The 16,588-nt window shown below is 39.9% G+C and overlaps 1 protein-coding gene across 3 annotated transcripts in view; it reads left to right on the top strand.

Moving 5' to 3' along the window:
- Window positions 1–16,588, top strand: part of LOC110097909 (E3 ubiquitin-protein ligase KEG) — a 55,805-nt gene that overhangs the window by 3,645 nt on the left and 35,572 nt on the right. For 2 of the 3 annotated variants that reach the window (XM_020824556.2, XM_020824557.2), the window contains exons 4-9: window positions 629–754; window positions 833–1,169; window positions 1,260–1,417; window positions 3,436–3,593; window positions 5,921–6,042; window positions 6,156–6,290. In XM_020824556.2, the coding sequence (XP_020680215.1) occupies window positions 629–754; window positions 833–1,169; window positions 1,260–1,417; window positions 3,436–3,593; window positions 5,921–6,042; window positions 6,156–6,290 (1,036 nt within the window). The remainder of the gene's footprint in view (window positions 1–628; window positions 755–832; window positions 1,170–1,259; window positions 1,418–3,435; window positions 3,594–5,920; window positions 6,043–6,155; window positions 6,291–16,588) is intronic. The other variant, XM_020824558.2, reaches the window with a different exon arrangement.

Below are 16,588 nucleotides of genomic sequence, written 5' to 3' on the forward strand. Positions count from 1 at the left end.
AAAAGATTTAGATGACTTGGAATGCATAATGGAGGCTATAAGATTTACTGCTGAAATTGTAGGTAGAATAATGTAAAAGGTTTAGTAGGGACATGTTTACATCACCATAACATAGTTAGAAGTTGTGAAACATTCTTTGTGTAAAAATAGAGTTAATATTTGTTAAGGCACTTAACAGGGATGAATGGAGAAGTAGCTGACACTAACTAGTTGGGATAAGGTCATGATATGATGATGTTGATTTTTATATTATCTTCAAATAGTGTATAAGAGATGTTTGTACAATTTGCTTGAGTTCAATTATGTAATATGATACAATAATTTTATTTTCAAATTGTTATTATTCAACTACCATGGAGGATAAATTCAAATGTTTACTTTGTGTTTGCCTATCTTAAGTGTTTGTCATCATATTGAAAACTTCATTTAATTTCTGTCTACGAATGTCAATGTATAATCAAATTACAACATTTTAGATGCATTTAGTTGCTATCCAATGATTTTCTAGTTTAGATGTTTACTGTTTTTTCCCTTATTCCTTGCTTTGAAACCCATGTTGTAGTTAATCTGTTCATTTCTGTGATCTACCCTGATCTTTCTTTGTCCCTGACCCTACCCCCCATTGCAGTAGTGTCATGAAGATTGCTTCAACAAATGCTATAGAACCATCCCCTACATCTGTATTAGAGGTTTTTCAGGTTAATCCTAACATCTTACACAGACTTGTATCAGAAGGGGACTTATCTGGTGTCAGGTAAGTTTTTTTTGAAATTCATGTTTGTGGTAGATGCACAATCTCTTTTGATGATTCAAATTGTTGTTTGTTTTCTAGAGAATTTCTTTCAAGGGCAGCATCAAAAGGTGATAGCAATGCAGTTTGTTCTTTACTAGAGTCACAGAATGCTGATGGCCATACTGCCTTGCATTTAGCGTGCAAGCAGGGCTCTGCTGAACTTGTTGAAGCAATTTTGGCATACAAAGAAGCCGATGTGGATATTTTAGATAAAGATGGTGATCCGCCCCTTGTGTTTGCGTTAGCATCTGGTTCTTATGAGTGTGTTTGCGCTCTCATCAGTAGATCTGCTAATGTAACTCATAGGCTTAGGGAAGGTTTTGGTCCTTCAATAGCTCATGTTTGTGCTTTTCATGGTCAACCAGAATGTATGCGTGTAAGATTTTTTAACTTATTGTGTAATATGGGGTCATGTTATAGTATTTGATTACCTCTTTCTAACTTGTAATTTGTTTGAATTCAATAGGAGTTGTTGTTGGCTGGAGCTGATCCCAATGCTGTTGATGATGAAGGTGAATCTGTTCTGCATAGAGCTATTGCCAAGAGGTACTCCGATTGTGCTAGAGTCATATTGGAGAATGGAGGTTGCAGATCCATGAGTATTTTAAATTCCCAAAGAAAGACGTAAGCCCCCGCCCCTTTGTTCTTTTGAGCAGCCTATGTGTTTTCTCTCTATTTGTTAATTTGTTACTTTAGCTGCTTATAGTTGAAATAGCCTCTGAAAAAAAAATATATATTCATAATTGAACTTTTGCATCATTTCTCAATAACTTGTCCTGAACAGCCACAATACAAAAAATGTTCTCAACGAAGACCATGCTTAGTGTTGTGGCTGTTTTAGAGAATTAGCCGAGAAGGAAATACATGATTTACTAATAGTTTAATTTCCATGGAGAGAAAACAGCATGGCTTAAATTCCATTTGGATGGATGTCCTGGCAGCTTGGAAGAAAATAGTAACAGGTTAACTAGGATAGATTCCTTTGCTTATAGAAAGCTATTTGTTTGGTTACATGCAAAAAGTGGAGAGTAAAATATGGGGGAGGTGGATCACTTAAACTCTCTAGTTGGCGTGGAAAGTGGGAAGTGATGTCTTCCTTAGGAAGTTACGAGTATATTACAAAGTTTTTTAACTTTGATCTCTTATGCTCTGTAGTCATGAAAGTCATTAAATGTGGTACTCTTAATTTCATGAGAAATTGTAATGCCACTCACTCAAGCACATGCACATAAGTTCAGTCTACATGTAAATAAATAATATAATTATATCAATATAATAACTCAATTTCATGTATATTATATTTTATGAGCACTATTTTCTTATATCTATCTTTACGTATTACAATAGTATGCATGCATGTGTGTTTGTAGAATAATAATATCTATTTACATAGATGATGGTATCTTTAGTAGGATTATTAGCCTCTTAAACAGAAAAATAAAAATATAAAGTGCCAATTCCCTGGCCAACCAATAGTCTTTTAAGAAGTGACATCCTCAATTTTCACTTCTAAAAGTGGGAAGTGCCATTTCTTCTTACTTATGAATAAGCAAACTTACCCTAATGGAGGGCATTGGCAATACTGGACGATGTAGATTTATTGGAATTACAGTAAGTGAGGCTGAAGTATAAATTGAAAGCAGCAAACAAATCTTAAACTCTTGTGGCTAGAAATAGGCAAGCAATCGCATTTCCTGAGGGAGTATTTTTAAATAATTGCAGATTAAATCTATGTTTTGAAGTCTTGAACATAATTATAAAAAGATAAAAAACTGATCAATGAAAACACCAAATAGCGACCCCATAGTGTTCTATTCTACTAAAATATTCAACATGGATTCTATTTGGAGACTTTGATGATTTGAACACATAAACTTCTTCTTTAATGGCTGGTTGTCATATTCATAGTATTTGATAATCTAGAAGCATGTCATTTTGGTTTACCTGTCTGAATACATCAAATATGACCTGAAATCTAGAAGATCTCTAGTTTCTTTATGAGATGTTGAAGATGCTGCCATGATAAATTATGCATGTATGGAGATTGGAAAACAAACTGAAGTGATCCTATTTGGTCAGTTTAGTTGTTTTGGTTCTATATTTATCTATCAATTTTTGGCACAAATTTTTGTATTTCTTGGTTCAGCTTTGTCAAGCAAACTAAACTGCCTGGTAACTAGAATTACTTTGTTTGGATTGTAAATTTCTAATTCAATGGATTTTGGACCAGAATTTTGTAACTTAGTTAATAATCCATGATACATGATGTTTTTAGAGAAGACAATCTACATTTTCTGGGCCTAGCCCAAAGTTTGATGTGCATAGTGAAATTTTAGTTTTCAAAAATTAAACCAAATGAATTTAATTAATGTTTGTATGTTCTCTTTCAGTTTTGGAAGACAGTTTATTTGGGTCGTTTTGGGAATTTACAGAATCTAAATTGATCAGTCCAGCCAATCCAATGGATTAAACTAAATGGAATTGACTGATTGCACACTTTGATTTAATAAAATTTGTGATCCGCTGCATATTTATAGCATATTTGTCAGAGTTTCCATTGTTTGAGTGATTCTTTTGTTGAAGCTTCAGATCTTTTACTTGTTTGACTTGCTTGCATTCTTTTTCTTCTGACAATGAAACAGGCCTCTGCACTTGTGCATAGAGTCATGGAATGTGGCTGTTGTCAGAAGGTGGGTGGAAGTTGCATCACGTGAAGAGATTGATGAAGCTATTGACATTCCTAGTCCTGCTGGAACGGCATTGTGTATGGCTGCCGCTCTTAAAAAGGACCGTGAAGCTGGTAGGTTGGATCAGTATTGTGCTTATCCCTGTATTTCTTGTATGTCCGGTTTAGCAAATTGATATATATATATATATATATATATATATATATATAATATATATATAGTGTGTGTGTGTGTGCGCATATAATTTGCATAAATATTTTGTTATAAATTATAATATTCTGATGGAACTCTGATTGTGTTTTCAAGTTCTATGCATGCTTTGTTTAATGGAAAGTGATTTTTTTCTTATGATCTGCTGTTTTTGGGTTGAAATGATTCTTAGTTTAAGAAGGGCATGGCCTAATACTACCTGGGAATCTTAATTAAACTGGAAAGCTGGAATGATGGTGATCTGGGATTGCAGAATGAGTTTGACAACCCTTTCTCTCAAATCCTTGATATAAAAGCGGTTTGGTATGCTCCATATGATTGTTTGATCCTTGTAACACAAAATGAAATATCTAAACTATATACTGATAGCCTTGATTTACAATAGTAGTACCGAATAAACATTAATGGACCTCTTACAATAGGAAAATCTTACTTTGGAATTATCATTATTATATTTTAATTGGCCAAACAAAATCCAAAGCATGGAGAGAAGAGATGAAAATTGGAACTAGATAGATTGTACTTGAGGGGGAAAGATTTGAAATGCACAAGCAAGACTATTGAATGAAACTTTACTAAGATGGACTACTCCTGAAGATGGCTTGCCCTTTGTTCTTGCTTAGATCACCTCCTTGGTTCTTCCTTGCTTTTTTCTACTCCGTTGACTTTGATTGCATGAATTCTTGATGCTTCCTCTCTTTTTGGACTTGTACTTAATTCCTTCAACTGCATGGCAAATTATCATTCCTGCTTATTGAAGAAATGATTCATTGAATGCATGACAAACCATTACAAAAGCCCCTTCTTTATATTTTATAGCTAGGGGTGTAAGTGAGCCAAGCCGGCTCAAGCTTAACTTGTTAACAAGCTCACAAGTCAAGCTTATCGAGCCACGAGTTCGAGCTCATATATTAAACAACCTTGAGCTCGATCTTGGCTCGGCTCGACTCGTGAGCTCATTAAGCCGCTCGATTAACTTAAGATATATTTAAAAATTCATTTAAATTAATATTATATAATATATTTTAATTTTTTTAAATTAATTCTATTTTTAAAATAAAAATTCTAACAAAAATTTAATTTAAAACTAAGAAATTGACCTCAACAATCGAGTCAAACTTGAGCTATCCAAACAAGTTCGAACCTATAAATTTTTTAATGAGCCGAGCTTGTGCTTAGTAAATAAGTTCGAGCTCAGTAATAACCAAGCAAGCTTAGCTCTATCAAGCAGATGCTCGAGTCTTTTATATCCCTATTTATAGCTATAATAGTCTGTTAATATAAATAGAGTAAATCTAATGAAAATCTTGATGACTGCTTATGAAAGAAGGGATTTTTCATAAATGATAACCACTTTCCTAACAAATGCTATCAAAACCATAAAAATCAAATGGATTAGCTTTTTTACTTATCAAAAACCCTCCCATGCTTGGTTATGTTGTTGGGATTTGTTTGAGTTAGTTTATGAAAAGGAGTTTTATTTATTTATTTATTTATGCAACTATCTTCCTCTCCTTTTAGACTGCTTAGGGTTGCTTTTTACTCATGCAAAATCTCTGTTTGCATGCTTTGTTCAAACCTTTTTTTATGATATTGATTACAAAAATTGTAATTAATTCTCTAGAACTCTAATTTGTAGCCTTTCATCTTTCTATCATTCATCTTTGATTATGCAAATTGTAATTAAGTGTCTTAACTTTTTTCTGTCTCAATTGGAGGGCACAAACAAGTGTGTCACTTGATCGCTTGCTGGTGGTAAATTGAACTTTGATCGGCTTGAAAAAATAGAAGAAGTTAGTTTAAGAAGCATGGGTCCACAAAAACATGGTTATGACCTGACTTGAATGCTCTGCATTTCTTTAGAAGTAGACATGAATATGGATGTAATGGGATTATTTAACAAAGGTATTTTTGCTTAAACCAGTTTAATTTGCTTATAATTTCCATTCAACCAAAGCTTTTTGAATTCAATTTATCCTTGATTTTATATTTTTAGTTGCAGACAAATGTTACTGATAAGGTGATAAGCAATTAAAGGCAGTTGATATTATGGGATTCGTTTTCCTAATTATTTGTAAATTCTGATTAAAGTGGTTATTTTTTATCTTTCATTGGTAGGTTATTTGACCTTATGGACAAATTATGTGGTAGGATAACCAAAGATCTGCAAAACAAATTGTATCCATATGCATCCATTCTTCTAAGCATTGTGTTTAATGTTGTTTTGCAGAGGGTCGAGAATTGGTAAGAATATTACTTGCTGCTGGCGCAGATCCAGTAGCGCAAGATGAACTGCATGGCCGAACGGCCTTACATATAGCTGCTATGGTTAATGATGCAGAGCTGGTAAAGGTATAGATCCACACATTGAAAAAGAAGTAACAAATGATTTGTGTAGCTTGTATAATTTTTTTTGAGCTCTTGGAAACTGATAATAATCTGCACCCTGCCTTTGATTGCCATAGATTATTCTCGACACAGGTGTTGATGTCAACATAAGGAATGTTCAAAATACAACACCACTTCATGTTGCTCTCAACCGAGGTGCAAACCAATGCATTGATTTACTTTTATCAGCTGGAGCGGACTGCAATTTGCAGGTATATATCAAGTTCGGCCTCATTGAAATTTTGCATGGGTGCAGTCATTTCTGTTTTTTTTGTTTTTTTAGGTGTAAATGTATATTTGCGTTCATCTTTTGTGGGGTATGCATACTTTTGCGACTGAACATTGATGCATGTATGAAGTACATATACATGCACTGAAATTCTCCCTTAATTTAATATGATATTTAGAAACTAGTAAGGTTATTGATGGGGACATCAAATTTCGACACGTGTACCATCGCCGGAGACGCAGATCGACAGCTACGATCCAGAGTCTCTATTTCTGATCTATTTGCATCTTATGTTATGAGCGTGTTTTCTTTTGTTTTCCTAGTTTGCCTTGAGGGCATTGTTTCACTTATGTAGCCCTAAGGGCGTTTATGTCATTTCAGTTATGTTTAATTTGGCCTTCTTATATGAGGCATCATGCATTGTAATAGTTTAGTTTTGATGAATGAAACTTTGACAATTCATGTTCTCTTTGTGAGTGCAAACTTCCTCGATCTCTTACTGAGTTCGTAGGAGAAACTAGATCTCTTTGTGAGTTCTAGATTTTCTTGTTCTACTATTTTCCCTTTATTTCTCTTGATCGCTACATCGTCGCGGAGATTTGGGTTGAAGTATTTGTGGGAGATTGGAATTCACTCATTGAATCCCTAAATTTTTCCCTACCTCTTCCCCTCTCTTGCTCACTGCCGCCCCCCCCCCTCTGGATTGCCTAGTCGCCGGCCTGCAACCCCAACCTGTCGACCTGCAGCCCCAACCAGCAGCCACCGGCCAGCCCACCTGTGGCCGCTCCCTCCCCTCCCCTGCTGCCGCCTCCTTCGCCCTCCTCTTGAATTTAAAATTTGAAATTCTAACCTTTTATGAGTCATTAATTGTTTCCTAAATTATTTCCCTTATTCATGCAATCAAATTAATTGGATTTGAATTCCGAATTTTGAAATTCAAAATCAACCCAATTGATTGCTTTAATTTAGGAACCTCTTTCCCTTTTGAAACTTATAAAATTCTGAAATTAAACTTGTGGTCCCCACTTTACTAAAACTCCCCACCTCTCTCTTCTCTAATTTGGCCGGCCCCCTCATTGAGCTCCTCTCTCTCTCCTAATCACCCTAATAGCTCCACAAAATCAGCCCCAACTCCCTCCTCTCTTTGCCGCCCCTCCCCTACTTGGATTAATTTGAATTTCAAATTAAATCCCACCATTAAACCTCCAAAATCTGAATTTAATTCAGAATTCTTGCACCCTACCACTTGACCCCCACCATAACCGAATCCCCTCTAGCCCAAACCCGTGACCCCTCTCTCCCTAGCTCACGGCCCACTCTCCCACCTTCCTCTTTGTCTTCCCTACTAGATCCCACCATGCATGGCGGACCTCGAATTTGAATGTGGACTTGTGTTCGACGCCCACGGTAATCTCAACATCCTACAATCGCCATTCTTCGACGCGGGATTTGACCTCGACGACGACACCGTTGGAGCTTACTTGGATCGGATCCTCCCCACCCTCGTGCAAGTCATCGACAGACAAAGCCCAGACTACAATTGGACCATCGACGGCCACCCACCCGCTCCTCCAATTCTGGCTTCTTCCCTGACGACGAGCCCTCTCGGTATCACTTGTCTACTAGTGGCATCGCTGAGTTTACTTACGATCCTCTTCCGCTAACCACCACTTTCAAGAACGAAGTGAAGGACTTCAAGGTGAAGGATCTAGATTTTAAATTTTAGGCTTTGTTGTATTTGGCTATTTGCATTACCTAAACTTTTGGTTATTATTTTGCAAGTTCTAGTAATCTCCATGTGTAGTCTATTGCTATTGCTTAATCTTTCAACGCCATATTCTTAGAACTTTAACTTGAGCAAACAAAGGGTTTTTGGTAGCAAAGTAAAGTTCATCACTTATATTAATATCTTAATTGCAATTCTTGTTTATCGCATTTAGCATCACATTATTTTGGTATCAGAGCATGGCTAGCATGCTTTACTTGTGCTAGATGCATCCTAGGAGTTTAATTCAACTTGTCCTTAGGTGTTTGCATGCATAGCATCATTTAGATAGTTTTAATCCCTGTTTTATTGTGCTGTCCAGTAATTTCCTGCATGTTTTTATCAATAGTAGACAAGCATTTTTCTTCATCTAAGTGCTGTCTTCGCCATTGCATCTCACCCAACCACTTAGGGCACTTACCACACTTGAAAACACTGCTGTCCAGAACTTTTCCTGCACTGTTTAGGGACATTTAGGTGACCCTAAATCTGTCTTAAGTTGCTGTCCAGCCTCCTAAACCAGCCCCTAACACTTAGACGACTTAATTCGTTGTGGTAGGTTGCTGTCCACAGCATTCCAGCAACATATAAAAGCATTAGGAGCGTCTTACCTTAGCGTCTAGGTGCTGCCCACCACCCCGGTACGTCCCCTAGCAACCCCTAACCTTCACCCATGGGTCTGGAGCACATGCCAGCGACTCTAGATCTTATAGTGGGGCAACTCGGCACGGTGACACAACAAATACACAACACCCAGACTGATTTAGCAGACTTTAGGCGCCAAACGAGTGACTGTCTAGATAACATTGAGCGTATTGGGAATCCCGCTATCTATACACCTTCAAGACCACACTCACCCTATGGCGATGACAACAGGACTGATCATGACCATCCTCGAGACCATTACCGTCATAACCCTAGACTCCATCAAGACCCCATAGAAAACGAGAACCCTTGGAGAGATAACGACGCTCAATTACTAAAGAACATTAGAATTGACGCACCGACATACAATGGAACCCTTGCCCCTCAAGTTTTCTTGGATTGGCTCAAATCGATGGATAGCTATTTTAAATGGTATAACATTTCGGAAGCTAGGAAAGTTAGGTTTGCCGAAATGAAGCTCACTGGTCGAGCCAACCTATACTGGACCAATTTGGACGTGCGTGAGGCTCGAGGCGAACATCCTATTACAGATTGGAGAACTATGAAGCAAGAACTTAGGAGAAAGTACCTTCCACCTTCCTACTACCCTAAGCTCCTAGATAAGTGGAACAGACTAACCCAGGGTAGCAAACCCGTTAAAGACTACATCTCCGCCTTCGACGATTTCCTGATTTGTTGCAATGGCGAAGAATCCACTACCCCAACACAAATCCTGTCCATGTTTAGAGCTGGCCTTAGGGAAGATCTTCGAACTGAACTTTTTGCTAGAGGAATAGATACTTTAGAGGCAGCCTGCAACCTAGTATTTGACCTAGTGGAGTCCAAGACCCATTCCCACACTAGGCAGTTTGACTCCCGACCAAACCCGTATCGAACTTCCAACAGCCAGCCCCAAAACCGACCCACGAACTCGATAGGTAGCCGACCCACTGCTAGTTCGGCCCTACCTCGCACGGACCTTAAAGGTAAAGCCCCCGAACGTGACACTTCCAAACCCACTTCTGGAACCAAGTGTTATAGGTGTCATGGGTATGGGCATATTGCCTCGCAATGTTCCAGTCCCTATAAGGTCACCATAATAGAAGAGGTTGATGACGACGAGGAAGAGCCCGAGACTGACTTAGTTCATCATGTTGATGAAGAAGAATATTCTTTCACTGAGGATGAACATGTCACCCTTCAAGTCGTTAGATGCGCGTTGTCCCAGCCGAAACCAAGTGATGATTGGAGAAGGACTGTCATTTTTCATACCTTTACTAAGATTGGGGATAAGAATTGTAATGTTATTATTGATAGTGGAAGTTGTATCAATGCTGTCTCTTCAGCAATGATCTCTAAATTGAACCTTAAAGCCACACCTCACCCAAACCCGTATAAGGTTGCCTGGATTAATTCAACCTCCATGGAGATAAAAGATAGGAGCCTTATCCCAGACTTTATTGGATATCAAGAGAAAACCTGGTGTGGCGTACTGACGATGGATGTGGGCCAAATTATTTTTGGTCGCCCGTGGCTTTTTGACAATGATGTCCACATCTACGGGAGGACAAATACCTGCGTATTTGAACATAACGGTAAAAAGATCAAACTTATTCCCTCCCAACCTAAGAATGGTAAGAGTGAAGATAATCCCGCTACCCCTAAAACCAATAAGGGCCTACACCTTATGACTACTAAAGAACTGGATATAGAATTTAACCTAGGATCCCCTATGTACGCCTTGGTAGCTTGGGAAGTTAATGATGATCAAAAGGAGCCTGTCCCTGAAGAGATTAAGCCTCTTTTAGAAGCTTTTGCTGATGTCTTTCCGGAAGACTTACCTGACCAACTCCCACCCCTTAGGGACATCCAACATGTCATTGACTTAGTACCTGAAACCTCCCTACCGAACCTCCCCCACTACCGGATGAACCCAACGGAGCACACTGAACTAAAAAGGCAAGTAGATGAACTCCTATAGCGCAGATTTATCAAAGAGAGCCTTAGCCCGTGTGCAGTTCCTGCCCTTTTAACTCCAAAGAAGGACGGCTCTTGGAGGATGTGTATTGATAGTCGTGCTATCAACAAGATTACTGTGAAATATCGTTTTCCGATCCCACGATTAGACGACATGTTAGACATGATGACTGGGGCGACGCTGTTCTCAAAAGTTGATCTTAAAAGCGGGTACCATCAAATCAGAATCCGCCCTGGGGATGAATGGAAAACGGCCTTTAAGACAAAAGATGGGTTGTATGAGTGGATGGTTATGCCATTTGGTCTTAGTAACGCTCCTAGCACCTTCATGCGAATTATGACCCAAGTCCTTCGACCTTTCCTAAGAAAATTTGTCGTCGTATACTTTGATGATATATTGATCTATAGTAACTCGATATACCAACATTTGAAACATCTGATGCAAGTCTGTGAGATTTTAAGAAAAGAACAGTTGTATGCAAACCCTCAGAAATGTGTGTTTCTCACTGATAGTGTTACCTTTCTCGGATTCATAATTTCATCTCGAGGAATTTTGACCGACCGTGAAAAGATTAGAGCAATTAATGAGTGGCCTGAGCCTAAAAATATTAGAGATGTTCGAAGTTTTCACGGATTGGCCACATTCTATAGAAGGTTTATTAGAAACTTTAGCACTATAATGGCACCCATAACTGACTGCCTCAAGAAAGGAGAATTTCATTGGACACTAGCTGCCACTAAGGCTTTCGAGGATATTAAGAAGAAAATGGTTAAAGCCCATGTTATGCGTCTCCCTGATTTCTCTAAAGTATTTGAAGTAACTTGTGATGCATCAGGAATTGGTATAGGAGTTTTATCTCAAGAAGGACACCCTGTGACATATTTTAGCGAGAAATTAAACGACGTTCGTCAGAGGTATTCTACCTACGACAAGGAATTCTATGCAGTCATCCAGTCCCTTAGATACTGGAGACACTACTTATTGCCACAAGAATTTGTGATATTCTTGGATCACGAAGCCTTAAGATACATCAATTCACAGAAGAAACTCAATGCCCGTCATGGTCGTTGGGTTGAATTCTTACAAGAGTACACTTACACGATTAGACATAAGGCTGGATCTGAGAATAAAGCTGCGGATGCCCTTAGCAGGAGACTGGTGATTACTCAAGAGATGAGAACTGAGGTTATCGGATTTGAACGCCTTAAGGAGGATTACTTGGACTGCCCTGACTTTAAAGAAACATACTCCCTACTGACCGACGGAGAAGATCGAATAATAAATGATTTTCTTGTAGAAGATAGCTATCTATTCAAGTCACAAAAACTTTGTATTCCCAACACTTCACTATGGGAATTTCTAGTATGGGAGTTACATGCTGGAGGCTTAGCTGGCCACTTCGGTTAAGCCAAAACTATTGCTGCACTAGAAAATCGATTCTATTGGCCCAACCTCAAGCACGACGTTAGCAAACTTTTACGGAGGTGTCACACCTGCCAGTTGGCCAAACAACAAAAGTAAAATACGGGCCTTTACACTCCACTCCCCATGCCCAATTGCCCTTGGCAGGATGTAAGTATGGACTTTGTATTAGGATTTCCTAAGACCTTTAGAAAGCACGATTCTGTTTGTGTTGTAGTTGATAGGTTCTCGAAAATGACCCATTTCCTCCCCTGTTCTAAAACTTTTGATGCCTCCCGGGTTGCTAAGCTCTACTTTTACGAAATTGTGAGACTTCATTGGCTACCGAAGACTATTGTCTCTGATAGAGATGTTAAGTTCACGAGTTATTTTTGGAAAACATTATGGCATAAGATGGGTACGAAATTACAGTTTTCCACAGCCTTCCACCCTCAGACCGATGGTCAAATTGAAGCCGTTAACAGAAACTTAGGAAACCTCTTAAGAACTTTAGTAGGTGAAAATCTTAGAGACTGGGATTCTAAGTTGCCCATTGCCGAGTTTGCCTATAACAATTCTGTCAACTGAACCACGAGTCTGAGCCCTGCCGAGATTGTGTACGGATACCAACCTAGGCAACCTATAGATCTATTTTCCCATGGGTCCTAAGTCTAGATCATCTGAGTCAGCATCTGCATTTGCATCACATTTACAAGAATTGCACAAAGAAATTAATAAAAGAATTGAACTGAGTAATGCTAACTATAAACTCAATGCGGACCTCAAGAGAAGGTTTAAAGAATTTGAAGTAGGAGATTATGTGATGGTTCGATCCGTTCGGAGCGGTTCCCGCAAGGGACCGTTAAGAAATTACACGCGAGAAGCGCGGGACCTTTCAGAATAATTTCCAAAATAAACAGTAATGCTTATGTGCTAGACCTTTCCGAAGGTTTTAATTTTAGTCCCACTTTTAACATTGAAGATCTTGTAACCTATGAGGGTCCAGAATTTAACCCGCCCAATCCATTACATGATGAGCCTTGTGAGTCCCTACCTGGTGAGATCCCCAGCCTACCCCCACTCCCAAAAAATTCCCATTTTACTTATTGCGGAGAGGATTGAGGCAGCACTTAGCGATGAAATCATTTCCACTAAAGACGGTGGTCGCCGAAGGTACTTGGTTCAATGGGCAGGAAAGCCGGAGACGGAGAATGTGTGGATCGTCCGAGATGAGCTACAGAGATTGAACCCGGACTTGCTGGAGTGGTACGAGACTTCTAATGACACTCACTCGACGGGGTCGAGTTTTCTCCCACCTGGGAAGATTGATGGGGACATCAGATTTTGACACGTGTGCCATCGCCGGAGACGTAGATCGACGGCTACGATCCAGAGTCTATTTCTGATCTATTTGCATCTTATGTTATGAGTGTATTTTCTTTTGTTTTCCTAGTTTGCCCCTGAGGGCATTGTTTCACTTATGTAGCCCTGAGGGTGTTTATGTCATTTTAGTTATGTTTAATTTGGCCTCCTTATATGAGGCATCATGCATTGTAGTAATTTAGTTTTGATAAATGAAAATTTGACATTTCATGTTCTCTTTGTGAGTGCAAACCTCCTCGATCTCTTAGTGAGTTCGTAGGAGAAACTAGATCTCTTTGTAAGTTCTAGGTTTTCTTGTTCTACTATTTTCCCTTTATTTCTCTTGATCGCTTCGTCGTCGCGGAGATTTGGGTTGAAGCATTTGTGGGAGATTGGAATTCACTCCTTGAATCCCTAAAATTTTCCCTACTTCTTCCCCTCCCTTGCTCACTGCCGCCGCCCTCCCTCTGGATTGCCCAGGCCGCCGGCCTGCAGCCCCAACCCGCCGACATGTTGCCCCAACCCGCTTGCCAGCAGCCACCAGCCAGCCCACCTGCCGCCGGCTCCCTCCCCTCCCCTGCCGCCACCTCCTTCCCCCTCCTTTCAAATTTCAAATTTGAAATTCTAACCTTTTATGAGTCATTAATTGTTTCCCTAATTCATGCAATTAAATTAATTGGATTTGAATTTCGAATTTTGAAATTCAAAATCAACCCAATTGATTGCTTTAATTTAGGAACCTCTCTCCCTTTTGAAACTGAAATTTTAATTTCAGATTTTATAAAATTCTGAAATTAAACTTGTGGTCCCCACTTTACTAAAACTCCCCACCTCCCTCTTCTCTAATTTGGCTGGCCCCCTCATTGGGCTCCTCTCTCTCTCCTAATCACTCTAATAGCTCCACAAAATTAGCCCCAACTCCCTCCTCTCTTTGCCGCCCCCTCCCCTCCTTGGATTAATTTGAATTTCAAATTAAATCCCACCATTAAACCTCCAAAATCTGAATTTAATTCAGAATTCCTGCACCCTACCACTTGACCCCCACCATAACCGAATCCCCTCTAGCCCAAACCCATGACTCCTCTCTCCCTAGCTCACGGCCCACTCTCCCACCTTCCTCTTTGTCTTCCCAACTAGATCCCACCATGCATGGCGGACCCCGAATTTGAATGTGATGTGAATCAATCATGCGATTTGTTGCGAATTGCACATAGAAAATTAATAGAAGTATTGATTCAAAACTTGCTACCAAAACTCTTTGCTTAATCAAGTTGAGTTCACGAATTAGATGACGATAAATGAAGTAATGACAAGAAATCACATTTAGAGATTAGAAGACTTTCAAAATGACATCAATAATTCAAGTAGTGCAAATGGCTAAGAATAACAAAGCCCCAAATTTAAAATTTAAATCCTTCACCTTAAGATCCGTCACTCATGTTTATAGTGGTGGCTAGCGGAATAGGACCGTAAGTAGGCTTAGCGACGCTACTAGTAGACAAGTGATCTTGAGAGGACTCGTCGCCGGGGAGGGAGCCGGATTCGGAGGAGTGGGTGAACGGCCTTCAATGATCCACGTGTAGACGGAGAAGTGGTCGTCGATGGACTCCACTAGTGTGGTAGAATCCTCTCCAAGTATTCCCTCGACGGTGTCGTCAAAGTCGAAGCCGACGTCGAAGAAAGGGATCGGAGAATATTGACCCTTCCGCTGGTTGTCGTACTCAAAACCCGAAATTCCATTCGGCTTCCTCCATACATTCTTGTCGGCAAGAGTGAGCGGTCGCCGCGAGACGTTCTCAAGTGGAGGAGAGAGGGCGGCTCGGGCGTTGGAGGAGAAACGGCCAAAGAGTAGGTGGGTTAGAGAAGTTTGGCCAAGGTGGGAAGAGAAGGAAAGGCTGCAGGAATTTTCTGCAGGAAATTGCTTTTGGGGGGCTAATCGAGAGATTTAATTTGAAAATTCAATTAAATCAAAGAGTGGAAAAGGGCGGTTAAGGGAGAAATTTAGGGGCTGAAATTGGGAATTAATGGGGTGATTAGGAGAGAGAGAGGAGCTCAATGAAGGGCCGGCCAAGAGAGAGAGAAGGGGAAAGAGGAGTTAAGCAAGTGGGGTCCACATGATTAATTTCAGATTTATTTATAAAATCTGTAATTAACAATTTCAGTTATTAGGCATGACAAACGGTTTCCTAAATAAGCATTCAATTGGATTTGATTCAAATATGAATTTCAATTCAAGTCCAATTTATTTGATTGCTTAAATTAGGGAGAAAAATTAGGTAACATTAATAACTAATGAACCCAAACATTTCAGAAATTTGAAATCGAAATAGGGGGAATCTAAAAAGGAAATAGCAAGGAGGGAGGGGTCAGTGGGCTTGAGGTGGCCGGCGGTGGCTGGGGGACGGTTGGGCCGGCGGGGAAGGCCCTGGTTGGGGCTGGCGGAAGGCAGGAAGGGGCTGGACGGCAGGACAGAGGGGCGGTCAGCTTGTGCTGGGCTCAGGGGGGGACGCGTTCACAGAGGAAGGAGGGAACTGGAAGAAGAGGGAAATTTCTTCCAACGACTTCCTTGACCTTGAATTTCTTCTTGATTTCACCTCCGCACAACACACATGGGCCAAAATTTAGAACTACGGAGAGATCTAATTCTCCCTTTGAACTCACTAAGAGATCAAAGGAAATGTACTCACAAAGAGAACTAAGGAGAATAAACTTCATTTCATCAAAACTAAAAAACTTACAATGCATCATGCCTGCGTATAAGGAGGCTCAAACTAAAAAGAAAATGAAAAGACATAAACGCCCTCGGGGCTACATAAGTAGAACAATGCCCTCAGAGGCAAACTAGAAAAACTAAGAAAAGTAACACTGATAAGCTGTAAAATAACTAGAAGCAGAGGCTCTGATCGTAGCCGTCGATCTGTGCCGCCGGCGATGGTAACACGTGTTCGACAGACGGTCACAATGCACATTCGTGAACGAAATTTCGCAGCATATAGTTTGCATGCGCCGTCAGAGCAGCTCTTATAGCTGTCGCAGCGCTGAACAGGTGAGGTTGGGAATATTGGGCCCTTTGGCCGATAATATTGTCGCCCTACATGCATGGCGGACCGAATTTGAATGGGGATTGTGT

This window comes from Dendrobium catenatum, unplaced genomic scaffold (assembly GCF_001605985.2).
Source record: "Dendrobium catenatum unplaced genomic scaffold, ASM160598v2 fragScaff_scaffold_1720, whole genome shotgun sequence".
In the NCBI taxonomy this organism is placed as follows: Eukaryota; Viridiplantae; Streptophyta; class Magnoliopsida; order Asparagales; family Orchidaceae; genus Dendrobium; species Dendrobium catenatum.